The 21291-nt window shown below is 47.1% G+C and overlaps 1 protein-coding gene across 26 annotated transcripts in view; it reads right to left on the bottom strand.

Moving 5' to 3' along the window:
* CLASP2 (cytoplasmic linker associated protein 2) overlaps positions 1-21291 on the bottom strand; it is a 2039150-nt gene that overhangs the window by 989126 nt on the left and 1028733 nt on the right. For all 26 annotated transcript variants that reach the window (XM_078688301.1, XM_078688302.1, XM_078688307.1 and 23 more), the window contains one exon: positions 10224-10283. In XM_078688301.1, coding sequence (XP_078544427.1) covers positions 10224-10283 — 60 coding nt within the window. The remainder of the gene's footprint in view (positions 1-10223; positions 10284-21291) is intronic.

The raw sequence follows: 21291 nt of genomic DNA, 5'->3' as shown, positions 1-21291 counted from the left end.
TTCGCCGTTGCAGTGTCTTATTACATTTTGTTACATTTTCTCCAGGGCCTCGTCTACTTGGGGCCCAAAGAGATGTTCCTTTTCAAAGGGTTCATTAAGAAGTTTTGATGTACCTCTGGCTTGAACCCTGAAATCCGCAGCCATGCATGGTAGCAGAGCAGGATGCTGGTGTTAATCCTTCTTGCTCTGGTGTCGGCAGAGTCTAGGGCACAACGTATGTAGGTGTTACATATAAGTTTGCCCTGTCCACTTTTTCTATGCTCATCTGGGAGTGTTGGAGGAGATCCTCCATTTTGTACCAGTGAGCACGGTTATATCTGGCAAACAAACCCATAGAGTAGGCGATACGCCAATGGTTTGCAGACTGGGTCGATATCTTTTTGCCCGGCCAAGTCAATGCGCTTGCTCTCCTTGTCAGGTGGGGCTGCGTCACTGCTAACTTATGAATTTGATGTCTTACAAACGGTGGTGATCACTAGCGAGTCTGGTGGCACCTGTCCTCTGATAAAATTAGGATCTGACGGAGAGGATTTTGTCACCTAGACTAACATGGAGAGGAAACTCTAGAGAGCCAGGCCACAGAGAGACATTGTGTATAACTTGTTGGACTGTCCTTCTATTCTTAATGCAGCCAACTGGTTCACAGAAAGACAGTACCTCCACAATACAAGGCTTAGCTCAGGAAACAGACCAATACAAATTGAACGTTGTCAGACAAGGTGGGTTTGGGGGTACTTATTTGACGCTCTTGTTGCCAATAGTTAATTTACTGAATATATTAACCTTGGTGTGTATCGTCCCTGGTTCAGTTGATAAATATCCCTGAGAATACACCACCATGAACAATGGATTATCACGGTTTACCTCTGGTCCTGTTCGAGCTTTCATATTGTGTGTGTGCTTTGAGTACTGGATTTGTTATGTTATGTTATTTGTTTTTGTACCGCGCACAGCTGCCCCAGCAAAGGGGCGTCCTGGCGCACTGAGAAGGTAAACACAACATCGAAAATGGAGCTGTGCTGCTTGACTATTGACATGCTATCTCTAGTAGGGCAGTACATATTATAATTCATAACAACAAACGAGTGACTGAATCCATAACAACTATAAAGAAAGAAAAATAGAGAAATACAGAATATTTCTTGAAGGACCCTCACTCACCATGCTTCATCATAGGGTCCCCACCGGAACAACCAAATGCCGTTCCGGTGTGCTACGACGCCTGCAATTGCAGTGGAGCAGGTGATGTAGTGTGAATAAGTGCAAGTGCTATAGTGCAAGGTTAAGAAGTAACCAGAATCTACCTGTAAACAGTCTTTATTTCGAGGTGATCTGGTTGCGGATTAAAAACGAGTGACAGATTTAACCCAGCAAAGTAAAGAGGCTGGAAAATCGTCTTTGTGTAGTGTTAGGTCGACATGAACATGTTTCAGCTTATATGATGGTGCATGTTTTGCTAAGCATTGATCAGGACCATTTGATCAGTGCGAATGACCATGGTGGTATACGCACGCTAAGGCGTATCCTAACCTCTGGTCAAGTGTGGGTGATAAAAAAACTCACGGTGTTACCATGAATTACGGTCATCTGGGGTTCTCCAGGCCGGTAATAACCTGTCATGGAGAGAGTAACAGTGAACAAAAAATTCATCTTATTGAACAACTCATTAACTCCCTCACTTTAGTAACTGCAGGTATGTCTAAGCATTTAGCGTGTTTCAATCATATTCTGTATTTTCTATTCCTGTGCATAATAAGGATAGTAAGTAGAGGGGGAGAACGGGCGGTCAATGGCTGCGCATCCCAGCCGGGCACACAGTTCTCCCACACCACTTTTAGCAGCCTGCTTGGCCAACCCTCTGATTTCTATACCCAGGGGCCGCCCCCACCATCGGGGGAACAAGGATGCACAATCGCACACACCCCCCTTGTTACAAGCAGGCATGTTTCCAAAAAATTAGCACCCACTGAGCCGTTCTCTCTCAGTGGCTGCCGCCAGGCACCCTGTGGTCAGATTTAACTGACTCAGAAAGGGCTGCGGCGGGATAGAGCTAGAACGTAGTACATAACAGCAAAACGAAAAAAAATAATTATTTGGCTTACGTGTATTTAGTATTACAGTTACTTCATGGAACACAGGTTAGGGGACCCCCTAGGAGTTCTAGGAACGAGAGAACAAGAGAGGCGTAAGGGGTCACAAGCTACATAGGCACAAAAGTGACAAAAAATAGCGGACCCCCCTTCCCCCCGGTAACCCGCTCCACTTACTTCCAAAAATGTAAAGGTCCCGCGATGTGCCTATCTGTACACGCCTGGTTCCGAATATTGCCGATTCTGCGGCAAACCACGAAGAAAAACATTACTCCCCGGTCACGTGGGGTAACGTGATGAAAACGTCACGACATCACGTCAGTCATGGTAGGAAAAGCAAGAACGCTACCGATCAATCACAGTGTAAGATGGCATTGCTAAGCAATAAAGTTGTATTGAAACTGTTCGTACTGTTAAAACAAACCCTACTGCTCATGCCAACTAAAGGTCGTGAGAGGAGCGCTTTATGATGTTTAAGCAAAATCATGCGGAAAAACCTACTAACCATATTTAAGCCCCCGTTTGGTGACTGCTATTCAAAGGGACGTATGTTTTCATGTGGAAAAAGGGGGGGCGTAGGTGTAATTATGTATACAATAATCATGGCTAATAGCACCAAAGATATCAGCAGACTCAGAGCCTCGTGTTGATTCTCTCCCCATGCCAGCTTCTACTGTTGGCAGCCTGATTGACCTGCACCACTAATCGGCCTACAAAAAATTGCTTCTGTATAAAATACTTGGCCAATACACAAGGTCAAATACTACCAGTCAGTTTCGGAGCGACCACTAGCCCCTAGTGAAGTGTGCTATTTACATGGTTCAACAAAGCTAAATACACTACACCAAAAGCTATTCATTATCAGACTCAGTAAGCGAGAGAGACAGCACAAGATCACTTCAGGACATTAACCCAAAATAAGCCCGAAAGTGGCCACTGGCCCCTCATGGAGTTTGTTTTAAGTGGTTCAACAGAGCTAAGTACACTGCACCAAAGACTATTCAGACTGAGACTCAATGGACAAAGGAGACAGCACAAGGTCACTTCAGTACACTGCCCCAGGGAATATCATCGTTTAATCCCTGTTGGTTAGTGGATAAACTGTAAATCCACCTTTGTTCCTTCTCGAACAGGGCCCGCTGGGTGTTGGGTCCTGGTCTCAGTTGTTCTATAATTGTCCAAGAAAGGTCATCAATCTTGTGGTCAAGGGCTAGAAAATGTTCTGTCAATCTTGTGCTCGCCTTTCTACATGTTACTCCTATGTTCCCCCACACGCTGTTTTATCCTTCTTGTTGTCATGTCCACGTAGCGCAAGCCACACGGGCACACAATGAGATAGACAACATTTGACGAGTTACAATTCGTGTGGGCTCGCTGGTGCCACGTGGATCCTGGTTCCAGGTTCAGATGTTTGGTGGGCTTCGTCAGGTGGCATACACTACACGACTCGCAGGGGTAGTGTCCTGTAACAGGAGGTAGTCCCCATACCTCAGTGATGGTTCTGTCCTGACTTTGAACTTGTGTCTTTGGGCGAGTGTGAACAAGGGAGTCCTTGATGCTTCTAGCTCTTTTATACGAGAACAATGGTTTCTCCCACTGATGGTTATTGCTCTCCAGTATCTTCCAGTGTTTACGGATTGATTTTGCCACTGCGTGGGAGGCGCTGTTGTAAGTCGTTACACAGGTGAGTGGAATCTCATCCTTGTTTTTGATCGTCTCCTCCAAAAGGGTTTCCCTGTTTTGATTTCGAGCACGCTTGCAACTTTTCTTCAGGATTCTATCCGGATAGCCCCGTGCTTTAAGTTTATTTGTTAGGTCTTCAGCTTGTTCCTTAAATACCGACACTTTACTGCAATTTCGTCGCAACCTCAAATATTGCCCATAGGGGAGATTCTCCCGTAAGGGACGCGGATGGTAACTTGTGAAATGCAACAAGTTGTTCTTTGCTGTGGGTTTGTGGTGTGTCATAGTTTGCAGGCTATTGCCCACTCTTGATATCACAACGTCTAGAAACACCATCTCTTCCTGATGATACAAGTGTGTAAATTTTAGGTTGGGGTCACAAGTATTGATCCAGTCAAAGAATTCCAGTAGTTTTTGTTCAGAACCCTGCCAGATGATAATGATGTCATCAATATAGCGTCTCCAAAAGTTCAGATAGAATAAAAAGGGGTTGTCTTCCGCTAGGATGAACTTCTTCTCGAAATTGAAGACATATAACCCCGCCACACTTGGGGCAAAGGTGCTGCCCATCGAGGTCCCTCTAATCTGCAGAAAGAGGTCACCATTGTATTCAAAGAAATTTTGTTTCAGAGCAACCGAGGCACAGGAGATCACAAACTCCTTGGGAGTCACATATTCCCAGTCCGGGTCCTCAAGTGTAGCTTCCAAGACCCTGATAGTATCGTCTTGGGGAATACAAGTATATAGACTCTCTATATCAAGAGAGACCAAATAAATGGGACCCTCCTCAAGTTCCATATCCTGTAAAAGAGCCAACAGGCTCTTGGTGTCCTTCAGATATGTGCTCGTTGCCTGTACTAACGGTTTCAGGAAGAAGTCGCAATATCGTGATAACGGCTCAAGAATTGAGCCGATACCCGAGACGATGGGTCTCCCTGGAGGAGGTAGACGGTTTTTATGGATTTTGGGTAAGGTGTAAAAAAAGGGGATAATCTCCTTGGTGGTTGTTAGGAAATCAGCCTCATATTTGGTGATGTAACCACAAATTTCTGCCTCCAGTACCTTCTCCTGAATAATCACCCGAAATGTGGGTGTTCGATCTTGTGAGAGGCGGGCGTAGCTTCCTTCATCTGACAGGAGGCGACGACACTCCCTATCATAGGCCTCGGTATCCTGCAGCACGATCCCTCCGCCCTTATCGGCAGGTTTTATAACCACACTAGTATTCTCCTTCAAGGAACGAAGTGCTTGAAATTCACTGGTGGTCATATTTTTGAATGGTGTCTTTTCTTCGAAGGCTTCGATCTCATGAAAAACCACCTGTTCAAAGGCCAGAATTTCTGGGGGAACACAGTGTGGTGGTGGAGTAAATGTCGATTTTAAATGTAACCCCGTGTCACCCCTACTGTTGGCATCGTCCTCCGTAGTTGAACGCTCAAAGAAGCTCTTCAGCTTGAGTTTACGGAAGAATTCCGCCAGTTCGCAATGCAATTTAAACCGGTCCAGCCGGGCTGTAGGAATGAACCCCAATCCCTTTTCAAGGACAGCACTCTCTGCTGGAGTTAGAACAGTTTGTGAAAGGTTGGTGACCAGGCTTACAGGTTGTTCGGGACTGTCCGTCGCTCCTGCGTTTTGCTTCTGGTGTTGTCTCCCACCGCTTCGTCCTCTTCCCAGTGTACTTGATTGCTTCCTTTCGCCCGACCTCGGCCCCTCCGGCCCCATGATAAAAAAGGCGGGCGGTACATATTTTGTTGAAAGACTGGGGGTGGGAAAGGTGAAGGATTCCATCCCATCATTGGAGGATATTGGGCCGGAAAATATGTCCCTTGGTAGTTGCCCATATCTGGTGGTTGAAAGGGTTGCCAGTTTTGTGGGAAATTAGTTTGTCTTCTATTTCTCCCTCTACCTCTCTGTCGTGACCTGGTGCTGTCCCCACTAGAACCACTAGACAGTGAGTCATTGCCTGAGCCATCTGAACTCTCAGCACGTCTGACTGGGGGGGTATAAGTTGCACTCGCATAAGGATAGACTTTGTCAAAGAACCATTTGGCTAAGTCTTTCTAGAATTGTTGAGTCTTAAACTGGGCCAGGGAGTCCTTATACTCATTCATCTCTTTACTGAGCTCATCCAGGCGTTTTTTATACCCTGTTAGGGTCGTCTTAAAATGAGTCTCAGTCAACTGGATTTCTATGAGAAGTGCCTCAGACAGTCTAAGTGCAGTTTTTATTATGAGGACTAACCAGTCGCGGGTGCAATGCCACGCGATCTGGGCCCAGTCCTTTCTAAATTGTATATCATCCAGAAAGATTCGAGGGGCGTTGGTCACCAATAAACCCTTAGGAGCGACGTTGTTCCGTAAATAGGATGCAAGGATAGTACCATGTAAAATAGTTCTGATCCTATTCTTCTTTTGTTCTGTTAATTTGTCCCACTCGGTGGTTTGGGAAATAGTCTGTGCAACTGAGGGGTCATCAAACAGGTTGGGATCTGCCAGAAGGGCGTCCACCTCTGCGTTTGAAAAAGTTAAGCCAAAATTTTCCATATTGCCAGTTCAACGTTCTCTCTATGAAGACCACGTTGGATCTCAAGACAGTTTTTCAAAGCTTGAAAAATACACAATGCAAGCTCTCGCAGCTGTGTGCTGCTAAATTATGCAAAACAAAAAGAGAGTGAGGGAAAGACACTCTTAATCCCCCTAGAAATACAATTCATAACAACAAGAGAGTGACTGAATCCATAACAACTATAAAGAAAGAAAAATACAGAAATACAGAATATTTCTTGAAGGACCCTCACTCACCACCTGGGGTGACATGCTTCATCATAGGGTCCCCACCGGAACAACCGAATGCCGTTCCGGTGTGCTACGACGCCTGCAATTGCAGCGGAGCATGTGATGTAGTGTGAATAAGTGCAAGTGCTATAGTGCAAGGTTAAGAAGTAACCAGAATCTACCTGTAAACAGTCTTTATTTCGAGGTGTTCTGGTTTCTGATTAAAAACGAGTGACTGATTTAACCCAGCAAAGTAAAGAGGCTGGAAAATCGTCTTTCTGTAGTGTTAGGTCGACATGAACATGTTTCAGCTTATATGATGGTGCATGTTTTGCTAAGCATTCATCAGGACCATTTGATCAGTGAGAATGACCATGGCGGTATACGCACGCTAAGGCGTATCCTAACCTCTGGTCAAGTGTGGGTGATAAAAAAACTCACGGTGTTACTATGAATTACGGCCAACTGGTTCACAGAAAGACAGTACCTCCACAATACAAGGCTTAGCTCAGGAAACAGACCAATAAAAATTGAACGTTGTCAGGCAAGGTGGGTTTGAGGGTACTTATTTGACGCTCTTGTTTCCAATAGTTAATTTACTGAATATATTAACCTTGGGGTGTATCGTCCCTGGTTCAGTTGATAAATATCCCTGAGGATACACCACCATGAACAATGGATTATCACGGTTTACCTCTGGTCCTGTTATGAGCTTTCATATTGTGTGTGTGCTTTGAGTACTGGATTTGTTTTGTGCTGCTTGACTATTGACATGCTATCTCTAGTAGGGCAGTACATATTATATTTAACTGTTTTGTTGCTTGTGATATGCAAAATAAATTACCATTGAATTACTGCATTGCTCAGTATAATGCACCATTTTGATGGCCTTTGTAATTGGGTTACCATATGGGCCATGTTTAGTACCTTTGGTCCTCACCCCCTAATGCCTAAATATCTACAACCAATTTTCTGACGTGGAACTCCTCAAAGAACTTAATCTCTAACACAAAACAACTGTGGTATTCATTAGTACACAATGTTGTGTACACACTTGAGGGTAGAGCAATCCATTCTTCCCCTCCTTGTTCACAGGGAGGTGTCAATCTAGATCCATTGAGATATAGATAGTAGGTACAGAAAATATCACTAAGGCCACGTAGAAACAATGTAAATATCTCCCAAATTAACTTTTTTTCAGAACTGAGGGTACAGTGAAATTGCAGAACAATAAGAAATACCTCAGTAGAACAGTAGCAGGGGTAAACAGGCACTGGCAAAACCTATAGGCAAGAGAAGTTGGTATTGCCAATGTGTTATAGCCATGCTGTACACCAACGTGGCGGTTGTACAGCATGGTTAAAAGTTAGTGGCGTAGAGGAGAGTGGCATAGGGTGGCATAGAGTGGAGATATGTGCTGTAGAGAGAAGCAGAGTGGCATGGAGTGTCGCAGAGGGGGGTGTTGTGAACTAGAGTTCTATATGGTGGAGCAGTGTAGGGTGGTGTGGTGTAGTGTAGTGTGGTGGAGAGTAGAGTGCAGTGGAGTAGAGAACATTGGGGTAAAGTTCAGTGGTAGAGTAGAGCAGACAGGGTGTGCAATAGTGTAGAGGTGAGTGCCATAGAGTGTAGTGTCGCAGAGTACAGTGGTGTAGAGTGTAGTGGAATAGAGTGGAGTCACAGAGTAGAATGGACTGGCGTAGAGTGGACCGGAATAGAGTGCAATAGTGTAGAGCAGAGTGGAATAAAGTGCAGTGGTTTTGAGTAAAGTGGTTTAGAGTTGATTAACAGACTGCAGTAGTGTAGCGTTTAGTGGTTTAGAGTAGAGTGGTGTAGAGTGCAGTGGCGTAGAATAGATTGAAGTAGAGTGGTTTGGAGTAGAGTGGGGCTGAGTGGCGTGGTACAGAGTAGAGTGTATTGGCATAGAGTGCAGTTATGTAGAATGGAGTGTTGCAGATTAGAGCTGAATGGTGTAACGCGCAGTGGCAAAGAGAACAGCAGAGAGGCATAGAGTGCCCTGGCATAGAGTAGAGAAGTGCAGAGTACAGCAGAGAGGCGTGGAGTGGTGTACGGTGCAGTATTGCAGAATGGAGTGGAGTGGTGTACAGTGTAGTGTTGAAGAGAAGAGTGCAGATGCGGATTCTGTACTAAAACCTGAAGGAAAATGGATTGAGAGTCAAGTAAAAGATGATTAAATTCCAATTACAGGACCTGACATTTGACCTCTGTCTTTGAATGCGCAGCAAATGTGGCAAGATAAGAACACGATATACAGGCCTCTTCACAGAAGCAAGCACTAGTGGAAGAATACAAGAAGAGGTAGTAAAAGGGCTTTGCTCAGTGGTACGAATTAACTCAAGCTGGACAGCCTAAAACAAATAAAACCAGCTGATAGAAAGCCAGAAAATGTGACTTACAACCCACAATGCCAATGATAAGCAACGGGCAGAATGCATTCCCAGGGAAGCTTTTTGAATGTCCCAAAGATTTCTTTAGCAAACAAGACCGCTGCGCTGTCTGGTAGGATTCAACTTAAAAAGAGAGTGTTTATAAAATGGATGTGAAAAAACTATTTGGCTTTAGCCATTTCAAAAAGAGAAAATGCAAAGTCCAAGGATAAGAGAGAAAACTACACAACATGTATAATTATCTACAAAAAGAGTGAGAAAATATGAAGCACAGGTTATGGTGAAATTAAGCCGAATAACCTGGATATTAAACAACCCACAGAACCTTCATCAAATTCTATCATTTACAGTTGTCAAGGGCACTGACACCACTAAAGCCACCATATAAAATGTTTAACTACTGACTAATCAAGACACTTACTTTCCCCCATCTGGAGGGATTGTATTGCCCCAGGGATGTAGATTCCCAAATGTTCATTGGCAGGACCATTAGTTGCCCTCATTTGGTTATCTTTCTTGACCTGGTCTCTCCAGTATATCTTCCATATTTTACTTTTCTTCCCAACCCAAAAAAGGGTATGACAGCACAGGACACATCATATAGCTGATAATTGGGTACCAATTTATTGAAAAAACAAACAAAATGTGGGAACGAAAAGAATCATCAGGAAGAACCCATACAATTTAATAACCTCACCTTGCAATAGTTTTGGGGTCATTATATTTCTATTGCTTGGGTGGAGTTTCCAGTCAACCACATATGCTTTTTTTAAACATAGGATCCCTTCAACTGTAGAACTGTGCCTTTTGCTGTGATAATGGACAGCATGCATAACACATCCTTTGCTATCAAGAAAGATACATCAGGAAAACCTGTTCTGTTTTGAGCAGCCTAACTACACCCAGAAAGGTTATTTGCTACTGTTGTTAAGTAAATGCATCACAAAACAATAAGCCTGAGGTAGTAAAGAACATATTTTGTAGGACAAAAAACTCAAAGATAAATCAAACAAATGATGAAAAATCTAATTAAATGAACTGAACAGAGAATACTACTAAGTGCTATAAATATACATAATCAGTAATAAATACAGTTAGTACAACAATGAAACTGGGCATGTTTATTACCAGAGGAGCAAAACACAAATATATTGCACAAAGCATTTGAATGCAATAACATATTCAATCTCATATCTGTGTGCAACTCTAAGCATTGCAGTGTTTTTGTGAGCAGAGCTTTATAAGAAATGAACATATCATTAAGTTCATACCTTTCTAATGAATGGGTTTGCCACTCTTGCAATAATAGATCTAAAAAGTCAAAACAGCGCCTGTGGAAATGAAATAGAGAATTAATGTAGAGGACAACATCCAACTTGACACTCCAATTCTAAATTAATACCATTAAGGAACCTAATCAGCTTTCACAAAAATTACAGTTAAAAAAATTACTAATCTGGAAACAATAGTTTCTTCTGTAGTCAGTACCATTTTGAGCCATCACTCAAAAAAAGACATTAAAGAGGCTATGTCCAATCTGTATTCCTAAAACCCTTACAGCTAAGAGCCTATAAAGCATTAAGTTGCATACATGTTAGAAACGAATTTAGCCACTGGGGTAGGTCCTTCTATAGAAGCGTTATTCCAGTTACTCTACAGAAATAGGCATATACAAAAGAAGATTCACCAACAACATCATCATATATTCTTAGCACAAGAGTAAGGAAACCCAAGGCCAGACAAGAAACAACAGAAAGACCACCCCAAAGGACACAGACAAGCAACCCCTCTCTCATTACACTGTAGGTTTATGAGATTTACCTATTTTTCAACACTTCTGCCATAACTTGGGACCAAACATTCCTCAAATTCAGGGTGAAGCTTGACGAATGCCTACTTGCCCACCAAGAGACAAGCAAACATTCCTTTATTATTGCTCCAAGGTAGGCTCTGATGTTGTGGCATTCCTGAAGGGGTATGGAAGAGGCATACAATCACGTTACTTTAAAGTGCATCCATAAGCCTTACTTAAGGATTCGTCTGCACTACAGATTGAAACGGAGAAGAGAAGTTCTTGATTTCCTCAGTGGCAGGTGAATGTCATTCTCAAAGAAAAGCCCTAAGATCCAAGGTGCAGGCTTTTAAGTCATGATTTTATTTTTTAACCAGAGACCTCAGACCTGTCTGAGATGAATCTGTAGAGGAGTTTCACAATATTCATAAGGGCTATGGCAGGGGGACTTCCTTCTGCTGCAGAACTTAGAAATGCCCTTTTATAATATGCAACTCAGGATGATTTTCCACAGAGGGCGGGAGTGAACATTTTGTGTGTTTCCATAGAGCAGGACACAACAGACGGAAGTTCCCTGTGTGGTTGTGCTCGTGACATCAGCTGTCATTTTAGTTGGCCTAGTCTGCACAAAGAGCCAATCTGGACACCCAAATCAGACAAAAATATTCAAACCTACCCAACACTATAGAAAGCCATGAGGAAATGGCACCATGGATGCAAGAATGGGCCATAGCAGCCCATCCTACTCAAAAGCAGCAGCCTAGATTGTAGCCCACCGAGAAAATAGTGTGAAGAATCCAGCTCCGGCTGGCCCTCAGCGAAGAGGTGCATTAAAAGCAGCACAAGCTGTTCAATAAACAGCACATGAGACGTTTTAAGCGAACTATCTCATTCATTCTCAGATGGTCTTCTTAGCTATGATCAAGTAATATTGGTGAATTTAAATTCCTGTTAATAGTTTAAGCTTGAAATGAATTCATGAACAGGGCAGTTCCTTCACAGTTTCACACTATTCCCCTACTACCTATATTTAGCAATTGAGGAAGTTTTGTCAAGTGTTGAGAGTGCACAGTATTCCCTCGCCTTGTCCCAGGCTATTCCAACAAATTCAGAATGGTTTGTAAACTCAACCTAACTTCATTAAAAGAACATGTAGTGTCTGCAAGGCAGAAGCGCTAAATTGTCTATGCAAGGATGATATTTGGTCGAAAAGATATTGAGTACAGCTGGACTGTATATCATTATTTTAGTTTTGTCAGCATTCAAACCTATATAGACTGCTGGAGTCTAAAAATGTTGTTAAATTGTTATCTATGTGACTGATGCTTAAATGCATTCAAGGAGAACATGTTTCAAGAGTAGCCTAAGTTGAGTAAGTTGTGATATGATTCATAGAATGTTGAATCAGGTTTAAGCCAGATAAAAAATGTAAGTTACTTTCAACACAATATTTCTGGTGGAAACACTATCTTCTTGCAGATTCTTCACCTTTAGAATATCTTCCATGAAGCAGACTGGCTCTAGAAACTTTTTTCCAGAGCAATAACTTCAGCATTGCCAGGAAGCACTATACATAATTTGCTGCGATTGTGCCCATCTCTAGATGCTCGTATACAATATGACAACTGGCAAACTGACGTCAGCACCTAGTACTTTTTCTGCCCAGAGAGAATCAAGAGAGCATTGACAGTGACAAGACAACACATGATATATCTGCAAAGTTTAGGATCATATTGATTATGGCATCAACTGAGCTGTGAGAAATCTGCAACAAGATAATGTATCCAGAAAACACATCATTACTAAAGATAAGTTACCTTTAATTCTGATGGATGCATTTTCCTGTAGATTTCTAATCTTCTAAATGAGTTCCAATGCAGTACATTCAGGAACTCCGGGCTGAACAGAGCCAGTTAACCAAGGAAGTCGTGAAACACAGACCAAAGCACCAGTCACTGCATGCATGGGTTGTGAGGCAGTTTAGTAAAAGTATACAAGGATGACTTCCTGGCTACCTAGCTGAAATCAACTATCAGGCCACCTCTGAGAAGGGCCTTCCCCAAAAACTCTGGCAGCCTGCCCTTTCTCTCAGTGGACCAGGATACATCCAGTGCTGCACGTTAAGTGAACTCTACTGCTCTGTGGGTGGTGACGGGCAGTGAGACAGAGCTGAATTGGGAAGCTAATTCCCAAGTGGCAAAGGGGAGACCCTGCGATGAAGCTGTGACAGGAAAGAGGGGAACCCATTCCAGTTCAGGGCTCCGGGACAACTCGTTGGGCCCCCTCCACCCCTTGGGGTTTGTGTACCCATTAAGGGAAGTGGGCACTAGCCTACTGGTTGCCGGCCCTCCCCAGAGATGCCCTATACTTAGATGTCAATTCCAGGGCTTCACTGGGGGAGGCTTGTTCTTCTGCAAGGGACCTGGCTGTTATTGCTGCCAGAGGGTAAGCAGGACAGGGTGCTGCTGCTCCCTTGCGTTAGCTTCTGGGTCTGGATGGAGTAGTTTCTTACCTGTAACTCCAGTTCTGTAGTAGGGGTATCTCTGTTATAGTCATAATCTAGTGAATAGTCCCGCCCATGTGCGTGGACTCTGGAGCAATCAAAAATAATCTCTTAAGCTGTCATTACCTGGCAGAGTGGAGAAACATTACTCAAGACAAGTGAGTGCTGAATATTGTTTGCAATGGATATAGTCTTCGGTTCACCAGTCCGCCTCCAGCGATTCCACCAGTCAGCTCGCAGTTCCGGCTGCGCGAGCTCCAGGCGGAGGCCGATACCCTGTTAAGAAAAAGGGCGATAGAAGACGTCCCTCTGTCTCAAAGGGGAAAGGGCCTTTACTCGCGTTTCTTCCTAGTCCAGAAGAAGGACAAGAACGAGTCCAGACCCATTCTGGATTTGTGACAAGCAAACAAGTGGATTTGCAGGGAAAAGTTTTGAATGCTGTCTTTGCACCAGATTTATCCTCAGCTGCAGAGAGGAGACTGGCTGTGTGCGACAGATCTGCAAGATGCGTACTTCCATGTGCCCATTGCACAGAAACGTCGGAAGTCTGCACCCAGAAATTTTTCGAAATGCATGGCTGTAGTAGCAGCGCACCTGAGAAAGAACAAGGTGTTTGTCTACCCGTACCTGGACGACTGGTTGATCAAAGCCTCCACCTTCCAGGAAGCACAGTTGCACTTCAACAGGACGGCCGTCCTGTTGAACAGTCTGGGGTTGCACATAAATCTGTCCAAGTCTGTCCCGATTCCTGTGCAGTGCCTGCAGTACTTGGGAGCCTCCATCAATACGCTGTCGGCAAGCGTGTCTCCTTCGGAGGAGAGACGCTTATACATCCTTCGGAAGGCTCAGGCTCTCATAGCTGCTCCATCTACCACAGTGAGGACGGTGTCTTTTCTACTGGGATCGATGACCTCTTGTATCTTCCTCACTTCGCACGTGCGCCTACACATGAGGCCGCTACAGGAATGTTTGGAGGACCAGTGGGACCAGAGAAAAGGGTGTTGGGACGACCGGATTCAGTTGTCTCTTCACACCCAACAATCCCTGAGATGGTGGTGCTCGACAGAGAATCTCCTCAGAGGGGTTCCTTTCCACAAGGACATCCCGACTCAGACTATCGTGATGGATGCGTCTCTCCTGGGCTGGGGAGCGCATTCTGACCATCTACAGATCCAGGGAACGTAGTCTCCGGGGAAGTCCACGTATCACATCAATTTCCTGGAGCTCAGATTGGTTCACTTGGCACTGATCCTTTCATCCGTCCTTCCAGACCAACTCATTGCTTGTACAGACGGACAATACGACCACGATGTATAACAAGCAGGGGGGCTCAAGATCGCGCACACTGTCACAGGAGGGGCAGGCGATCTGGCACTAGCTTCTAGCCGGAGGACTGACGATAACGGCAACTCATCTGCCCGGTGTGCAGAATGTTCAGGCGGACACCCTCAGCAGGTTGCTTCAAGAAAACCACGAGTGGGTCATAAACGACGAGGTGCTAGACGACATCTTCGCCATGCGGGGCACTCCAGACGTGGATCTGTTTGCCACCGCCGAAAACAGCAAATGCCGTGACTTCGCCTCGAGGTATTACCAACCGGGAACCCTGGGGAACGCGTTATGGATCAGCTGGTCGAACAGCTTTCTGTACGCTTTTCCAACCATTTCCCTGATTCCGGCGGTGCTCATCAAGCTGGCCCAGTCCCGGGTGCGGATGATCCTCATTGCTCCGGAATTGCCCAGGCAGTGGTGGTTCACGGACCTGCTTCACCGGTCGATCCTACCTCATCGGCGGCTGCCGTGTCGGCCGGACCTTCTCACGAAGTTCGGGGGGCAGATGGTGCACCTCTCATCGTTGAGTTTGGCGGCATGGCTCCTGAGATGGTGCAATATGGCCACTTGAATCTTCCTGAGGATTGCATGGACATATTGAAGGACGCTAAGAGGCCATCTAGGAGGACCTCTTATGCTTACAAATGGAAGAGATTCTGCATCTGGTGCATGTCTAAGAACTATGATCCAACGACCTGCAAGGAGGATGTTATCCTTCCGTACCTTCTGCATCTAGCTCATTCTGGCCTTCATTTCCATTCCATTAAAGTTCATCTGGCTGCATTGACTGCTTACAGAAAATGCCCTTCACAGACATCCTTCTTCCAGATTCCTGTGATTAAGGATTTTTTTGAAGGGTTGAAGAAGGTGTTCCCTCCTGTTCGGCTTCCTTCGCTTTCATGGGAGCTGAATGTGGTGCTGTCTAGGCTGATGAAGGAACCCTTCGAGCCTATTCATAAGCCTTCACTGCAGCACCTGTCTTGGAAGGCAGCGTTCCTTGTGGCCATTACATCGGCCCGCAGGGTGAGTGAAATTCAGGCATTGTGTTGCCAAGAACCGTATACTGTATTTCATGCTGCTAAGGTTGTTATGCGTACTCACCCTAAGTTCCTTCCCAAAGTGATTTCTGATTTTCATGTTAATTAGACTATAACTTTACCAACATTTTTCCAGAATCCTTCCACTCCAGTGGAACGGTCTCTACATTCCCTGGATGTCAGAAGGGTGTTGAAATTCTATCTGGATAAGACCAAGGATATTCGTAGGTCCGACCAGCTGTTTGTCAACTATGGGTCGGTTAGGGCTGGTCTGGCTACTTCGAAACAGTCCATCTCTAGGTGGATTGTGTCATGTATCCAGCTCTGTTATCAGAAAGCGAATAAGACCTTAGGGGGTAAGCCTAAGGCTCATTCTACCAGGGGCAAAGCAGCTACAACAGCTTTGCTTAAAATTGTTCCCATTGCAGAGATATGCAGGGCGGCCACTTGGAAGTCGGTCCACACCTTTGCTAAGCACAACTGTCTGGACTCGGATGCCAGAGCAGATGCTCAGGTTGGGCAGGCTTCGCTGCGGAATCTGTTCGCACAATACTGGTGTTGTCTTTATTTCTCCACTGCCGGATTGTTTTTGGATGGGCTTGCCATTCTATTCATTAGATTATGACTATACACAGAGATCCCCTACTACAGAAGGAGTAGTTTCTTACCTGTAACTCCAGTTCAGTAGTACGGGTATCTCTGTTATAGTCATAAGCGCCCGCCCTCCTCCCCGGTGGAGAAAATGGTACTGTGATGTATGCTACAGGCCTTGCTTTATGCACCTTCAAAAAGAACTGAAAGTAAAAGGAAGGGGCTAAGCCTATGGAGGCTTGTCTGTCCCTACCTTCCTCTCTATCATTCCAAGTCAAGTCAAGTTAAAATTTGTATAGCGCACTACTCACCCGGAGGGTCTCAAGGCGCTTGGGGGGGGTGGGGGGGGTGTTACTTATCAAATAGCCAAGTTTTGAGTTGTTTTCTGAAGGAGAGGTGGTTCTGAGTAAGGCGGAGGTGGGTGGGGAGAGAGTTCCAGGTTTTGGCCGCCAGGTAGGAGAAAGATCTTCCCCCCCATGGTGGCTCTACGGATACGTGGAATCGTGGCAAGGGCTTGATTGGACGATCGTAGTTGGCGGGTGGGGGTGTAAAAGGTCAGGCGCGTGTTGAGGTATTTGGGTCCTAGGTCGTAGAGGGCTTTGTGTGCGTGGGTGAGAAGACGGAACGTTATTCTCTTGTTGACGGGGAGCCAATGAAGGTCTCTCAGGTGACCGGAAATGTGGTCACGGTGGGGTATGTCCAGGATGAGTCTGGCGGAGGCGTTCTGAATGCGTTGGTCTTTTCTGTAATTTGGCTGTGGTTCCAGCGTAGAGGGTGTTTCCGTAGTCCAGTCGGCTTGTAACAAGTGCTTGAGAGACTGTCTTTCTTGTTTCGGTGGGGATCCATCGGAAGATCTTTTTGAGCATGCGTAGGATGTTAAAGCATGATGATGAGATGGCGTTGACTTGTCTGGTCATCGAGAGGGAGGAGTCTAGAATGAATCCCAGGTTGCGAGCATGGTCCGTTGGTTTGGGCGTGCTGCCTAGGGCTGGTGGCCACCATGAGTCGTCCCAAGCGGAGGGTGATGATCCTAGGATGAGGACTTCCGTCTTGTCTGAATTTAGTTTTAAGCGGCTGTTCTTCATCCATTCGGCTACGTCTTTCATCCCTTCGTGTAGGTTGGTTTTGGCGGTGATTGGGTCTTTGGTGAGGGAGAGGATCAGCTGTGTGTCATCAGCGTAGGAGATGATGTTGAGGTTGTGTTGGCGTGCGATGGATGCGAGGGGGCTCATGTAGACGTTGAAGAGAGTGGGGCTGAGCGAGGAGCCTTGGGGAACGCCGCAGATTACTTCGGTGGCCTCTGATCTGAAAGGGGGAGGCGGACTCTCTGGGTTCTTCCGGTGAGGAACGATATGATCCAATCCAATGCTTTTCCTTGTATTCCGATGTTGTTGAGGCGTTGTACAAGGGTGCTATGACAGACCGTGTCAAACGCTGCGGAGAGGTCCAGGAGGATGAGGGCAGCTGTTTCTCCGTTGTCGAGTAGTGATGGGATGTCGTCTGTGGCTGCGATGAGGGCGGTCTAGGTGCTGGGTTTGGCTCGGAAACCAGACTGTGAGGGGTCGAGGGAGCCGTTAGACTCGAGGAAGGCGGCGAGCTGATTGTTGACGGCCTTCTCTATGACTTTGGCAGGGAAAGGGAGGAGCGAGATGGGGCGGTAATTCTTAAGTTCAGTGGGGTCTGCTGTAGGTTTCTTCAGGAGGGCACTGAGTTCGGCATGTTTCCAGCTTTCCGGGAAGGTAGCGGTGTTGAGGGAGCAGTTGATGATATTCCGGAGGTGGGGTGCGATGATGGAGTCGGCCTTGTTGAAGATGTGGTGGGGGCATGGGTCTGTTGGTGATCCGGAGTGAATGGAGTTCATCAAGCGGATGGTGTCATCGGTGCTGATCGGGTTCCAGGCGTCAAGGGTGGTGGTGGGGGGCTTCAGTTCGGTGGTAAGGGGGGTGGACTGATCGCAAAAGCTGATATGTATGTCAGCGATTTTACTGTGGAAGAACGAGGCTAGAGAGTCGCAGAGGCCTTGAGAGGGAGTGATGTCGTTGGTGTCGGCGCTGGGATTGGTAAGCTCTTTGACGATGCTGAAGAGTTCCTTGCTGTTGTGGGCGTTGTTGTCGAGTCACTCCTTGAATGCTGATTTCTTGGTGGATCGGATTAGCTGGTGGTGTTTGCGGGTGGCCTCCTTGAGGGCGGTCATGTTGTCTGTGGTGGGGTTTCTTCGCCAGGCTTTCTCGAGGGTGCGGCATTTCTTTTACGAGTTCTTGAGGTCGTCATTGAACCAAGAGGCTTTTTTGCAGCCTGGCTTGTTGTGGTGCTTTTTCAGGGGAGCTAATTCGTCGGCGCAGTGGGTGATCCATTGTGCGAGATTGATGGCTGCTTGAGTTGGGTCCGATTATTTGGCGAGAGGGTTTTGGTATAGCGATGAGGTGAGCTGGTCGGTGGTAAGTTTGTTCCAGTTTCTGCGGGGGACTTGTTGTGGGTGGTGGTGGGTCGTGGTCTTTCTGAAGTTGAAATGTACGCAGCTGTGGTCCGTCCAGTGGAGTCCTGTGGCGTGATTGAAGGAGACGTGCTTGCTGGAGAAGATCAGGGCGAGCGTGTGTCCGGCGTAGTGGGTGGGGGTATTCATCAGTTGTTTGAGTCCGAGATTGGAGAGGTTGTCCAGAAGGGTGATGGTATTGCTGTCGTTGTTCTTTTCCAGGTGTAAGTTGAGGTCCCCTAGGAGAATGTAGTCCTCGGAGGGGAGGGTGTGTGGGCTGATGAAGTCAGTGATGTCTTCGCAGAATTGTGTGCGGGGTCCTGGTGGTCTGTAGATGAGGGTGCCTCTAAGTGTGGTTTTGGGGACGGTGTGTATCTTGAAGTGGAGGTGTTCGGCGGCTGTGAGGGTTTCATCAGAGCTGGTCGTGATGCGGCTGGTTTTCTTGGGGACGATGGCGATGCCTCCTCCTGTCTGGTTGATGCGGTCCTTTCGGATGATCTTGTAACCGTCCGGGATGGCTATGGCGATGTCGGGCGCTGATGAAGCGTTCATCCAAGTTTCTGTAAGAAAGGCGATGTCCGGCGTGGTGTTGTCTAGTAGGTTCCATAGTTCAATGGCGTGTCTGTGGATCAAACGGGTGTTGAGCAGGATGCACTTCAGGTGGTTGTTGTCGGAGCTCTGTTTGGCGTTTGTGGATTTAGTGTGGGTCTTGAAGCAGTCGAACTTGCAGGATTGGCAGGTGAAGGGTCCATGCGTGCGTCCTGGGGCGGCTTGGTGACAGTCGGGGAGACGGCCGGTGTTAAGTGCAGAGAGGGTTGCGACGTCGTACATTAGGCCGGTGGAGTGGATTTTGCAGGGGGTCTGGCGCTGGGCGCGGTCCAGGCGCGGACGGGCGTAGACGGGCTTACCTTTGGCGCACATAGGGCGCGTCCGCTGCGCGTGGACTCTGCGCGTATGTTGCTCTGACATAAGTGGATAGTGGAGGGGGGGCGGAGCAAGGGAGGAGCAGCTCAGAGGCGGGAGCGGGGTGGCGAGCGGTTGGGTCAGTAGGAGCTGGAGGGAGCAGGGGTGGGGCCGCGGGGGAGCAGCGGCATGGACGGGCTAAGGGCACAAAAACAACGCTGGGCGAGATCACTGGCAAAAAGGAGGTCGTGGGCACAAAAAGCAATCACTGGCACAATCAATGGCACAGAATGCGGTCGCAGGCACAAATAGCTGGCACAATTGTAATCAATGCAGGCAACGGTACCAGGCACAATGCAGGTCGCTGGCACAGATAGCAGGGCAGAATGCCGGTCGCTGGCACAGCTAGCTGGTCGCTGGCACCGATAGCAGGGCAGAGTGCAGGTCGCTGGCACAGATGGCTGGGACGAGCTGCGAGTGGAGCGACCAGTTCTGACCGGAGTCAGGATGGTCACAGCTCCTTGTCTCGCGTTATTAGCCTAAAATTTGTTTTTGGGAGGGAGGAGCAGCTGGGAGGCGGGAGCGGGGTGGCGAGTGGGTAGGGTCAGTAGGAGCTGGAGGGAGCGGGGGCGGGGCCGCGGGGGAGCAGCGGCGTGGACGGGCTAAGGGCACAACAACAATGCAGGGCGAGATCACTGGCAAAAAGGAGGTCGTGGGCACAAAAAACAATCACTGGCACAATCAATGACACAGAATGCGGTCGCAGGCACAAATAGCTGGCACAATTGTAATCAATGCAGGCAACGATACCAGGCACAATGCAGGTCGCTGGCACAGATAGCAGGGCAGAATGCCGGTCGCTGGCACAGATAGCAGGTCGCTGGCACCGACAGCAGGGCAGAGTGCAGGTCGCTGGCACAGATGGCTGGGACGAGCTGCGAGTGGAGCGACCAGTTCTGACCGGAGTCAGGATGGTCACAGCTCCTTGTCTCGCGTTATTAGCCTAAAGTTTGTTTGTGGGAGGGAGGAGCAGCTGGGAGGGAGGAGCAGCTGGGAGGCGGGAGCGGGATGGCGAGTGGGTAGGGTCAGTAGGAGCTGGAGGGAGCGGGCGTGGGGCCGCGGGGGAGCAGCGGCGTGGACGGGCTAAGGGCACAACAACAATGCTGGGCGAGATCACTGGCAAAAAGGAGGTTGTGTGCACAAAAAACAATCACTGGCACAATCAATGGCACAGAATGCGGTCGCAGGCACAAATAGCTGGCACAATTGTAAACAATGCAGGCAACGATACCAGGCACAATGCAGGTCGCTGGCACCGATAGCAGGGCAGAGTGCAGGTCGCTGGCACAGATGGCTGGGACAAGCTGCGAGTGGAGCGACCAGTTCTGACCGGAGTCAGGATGGTCACCCAAGGATTTAGTGAGGGGAGGAAAGTTTCTCTATGGGTGAAACTTGACATATTGTGTTAAATGTGTTATTGATGTTATATCCTTGTTATTTCTAGCTGAAGTACTGGACAGTGTAGCCTTGTAGGTACAGTCTGCATTATTGTCATTAATTTTCTCTTACCGGTCTATGCAGGACTGCAATGAAGACAGCTTAAGAGATTATTTTTGATTTCTCCAGGGTCCACGCACATGGGCGGGGCAATTCACTAGATTATGACTATACACAGAGATCCCCTACTACAGAATCACTGCGACTACAG

This window comes from Lissotriton helveticus, chromosome 4_1 (genome assembly GCF_964261635.1).
Source record: "Lissotriton helveticus chromosome 4_1, aLisHel1.1, whole genome shotgun sequence".
NCBI classification, from domain to species: domain Eukaryota; kingdom Metazoa; phylum Chordata; class Amphibia; order Caudata; family Salamandridae; genus Lissotriton; species Lissotriton helveticus.
The sequence above is the reverse complement of the archived record's forward strand: the minus strand, read 5'-3'. Positions and strand labels throughout refer to the sequence as shown.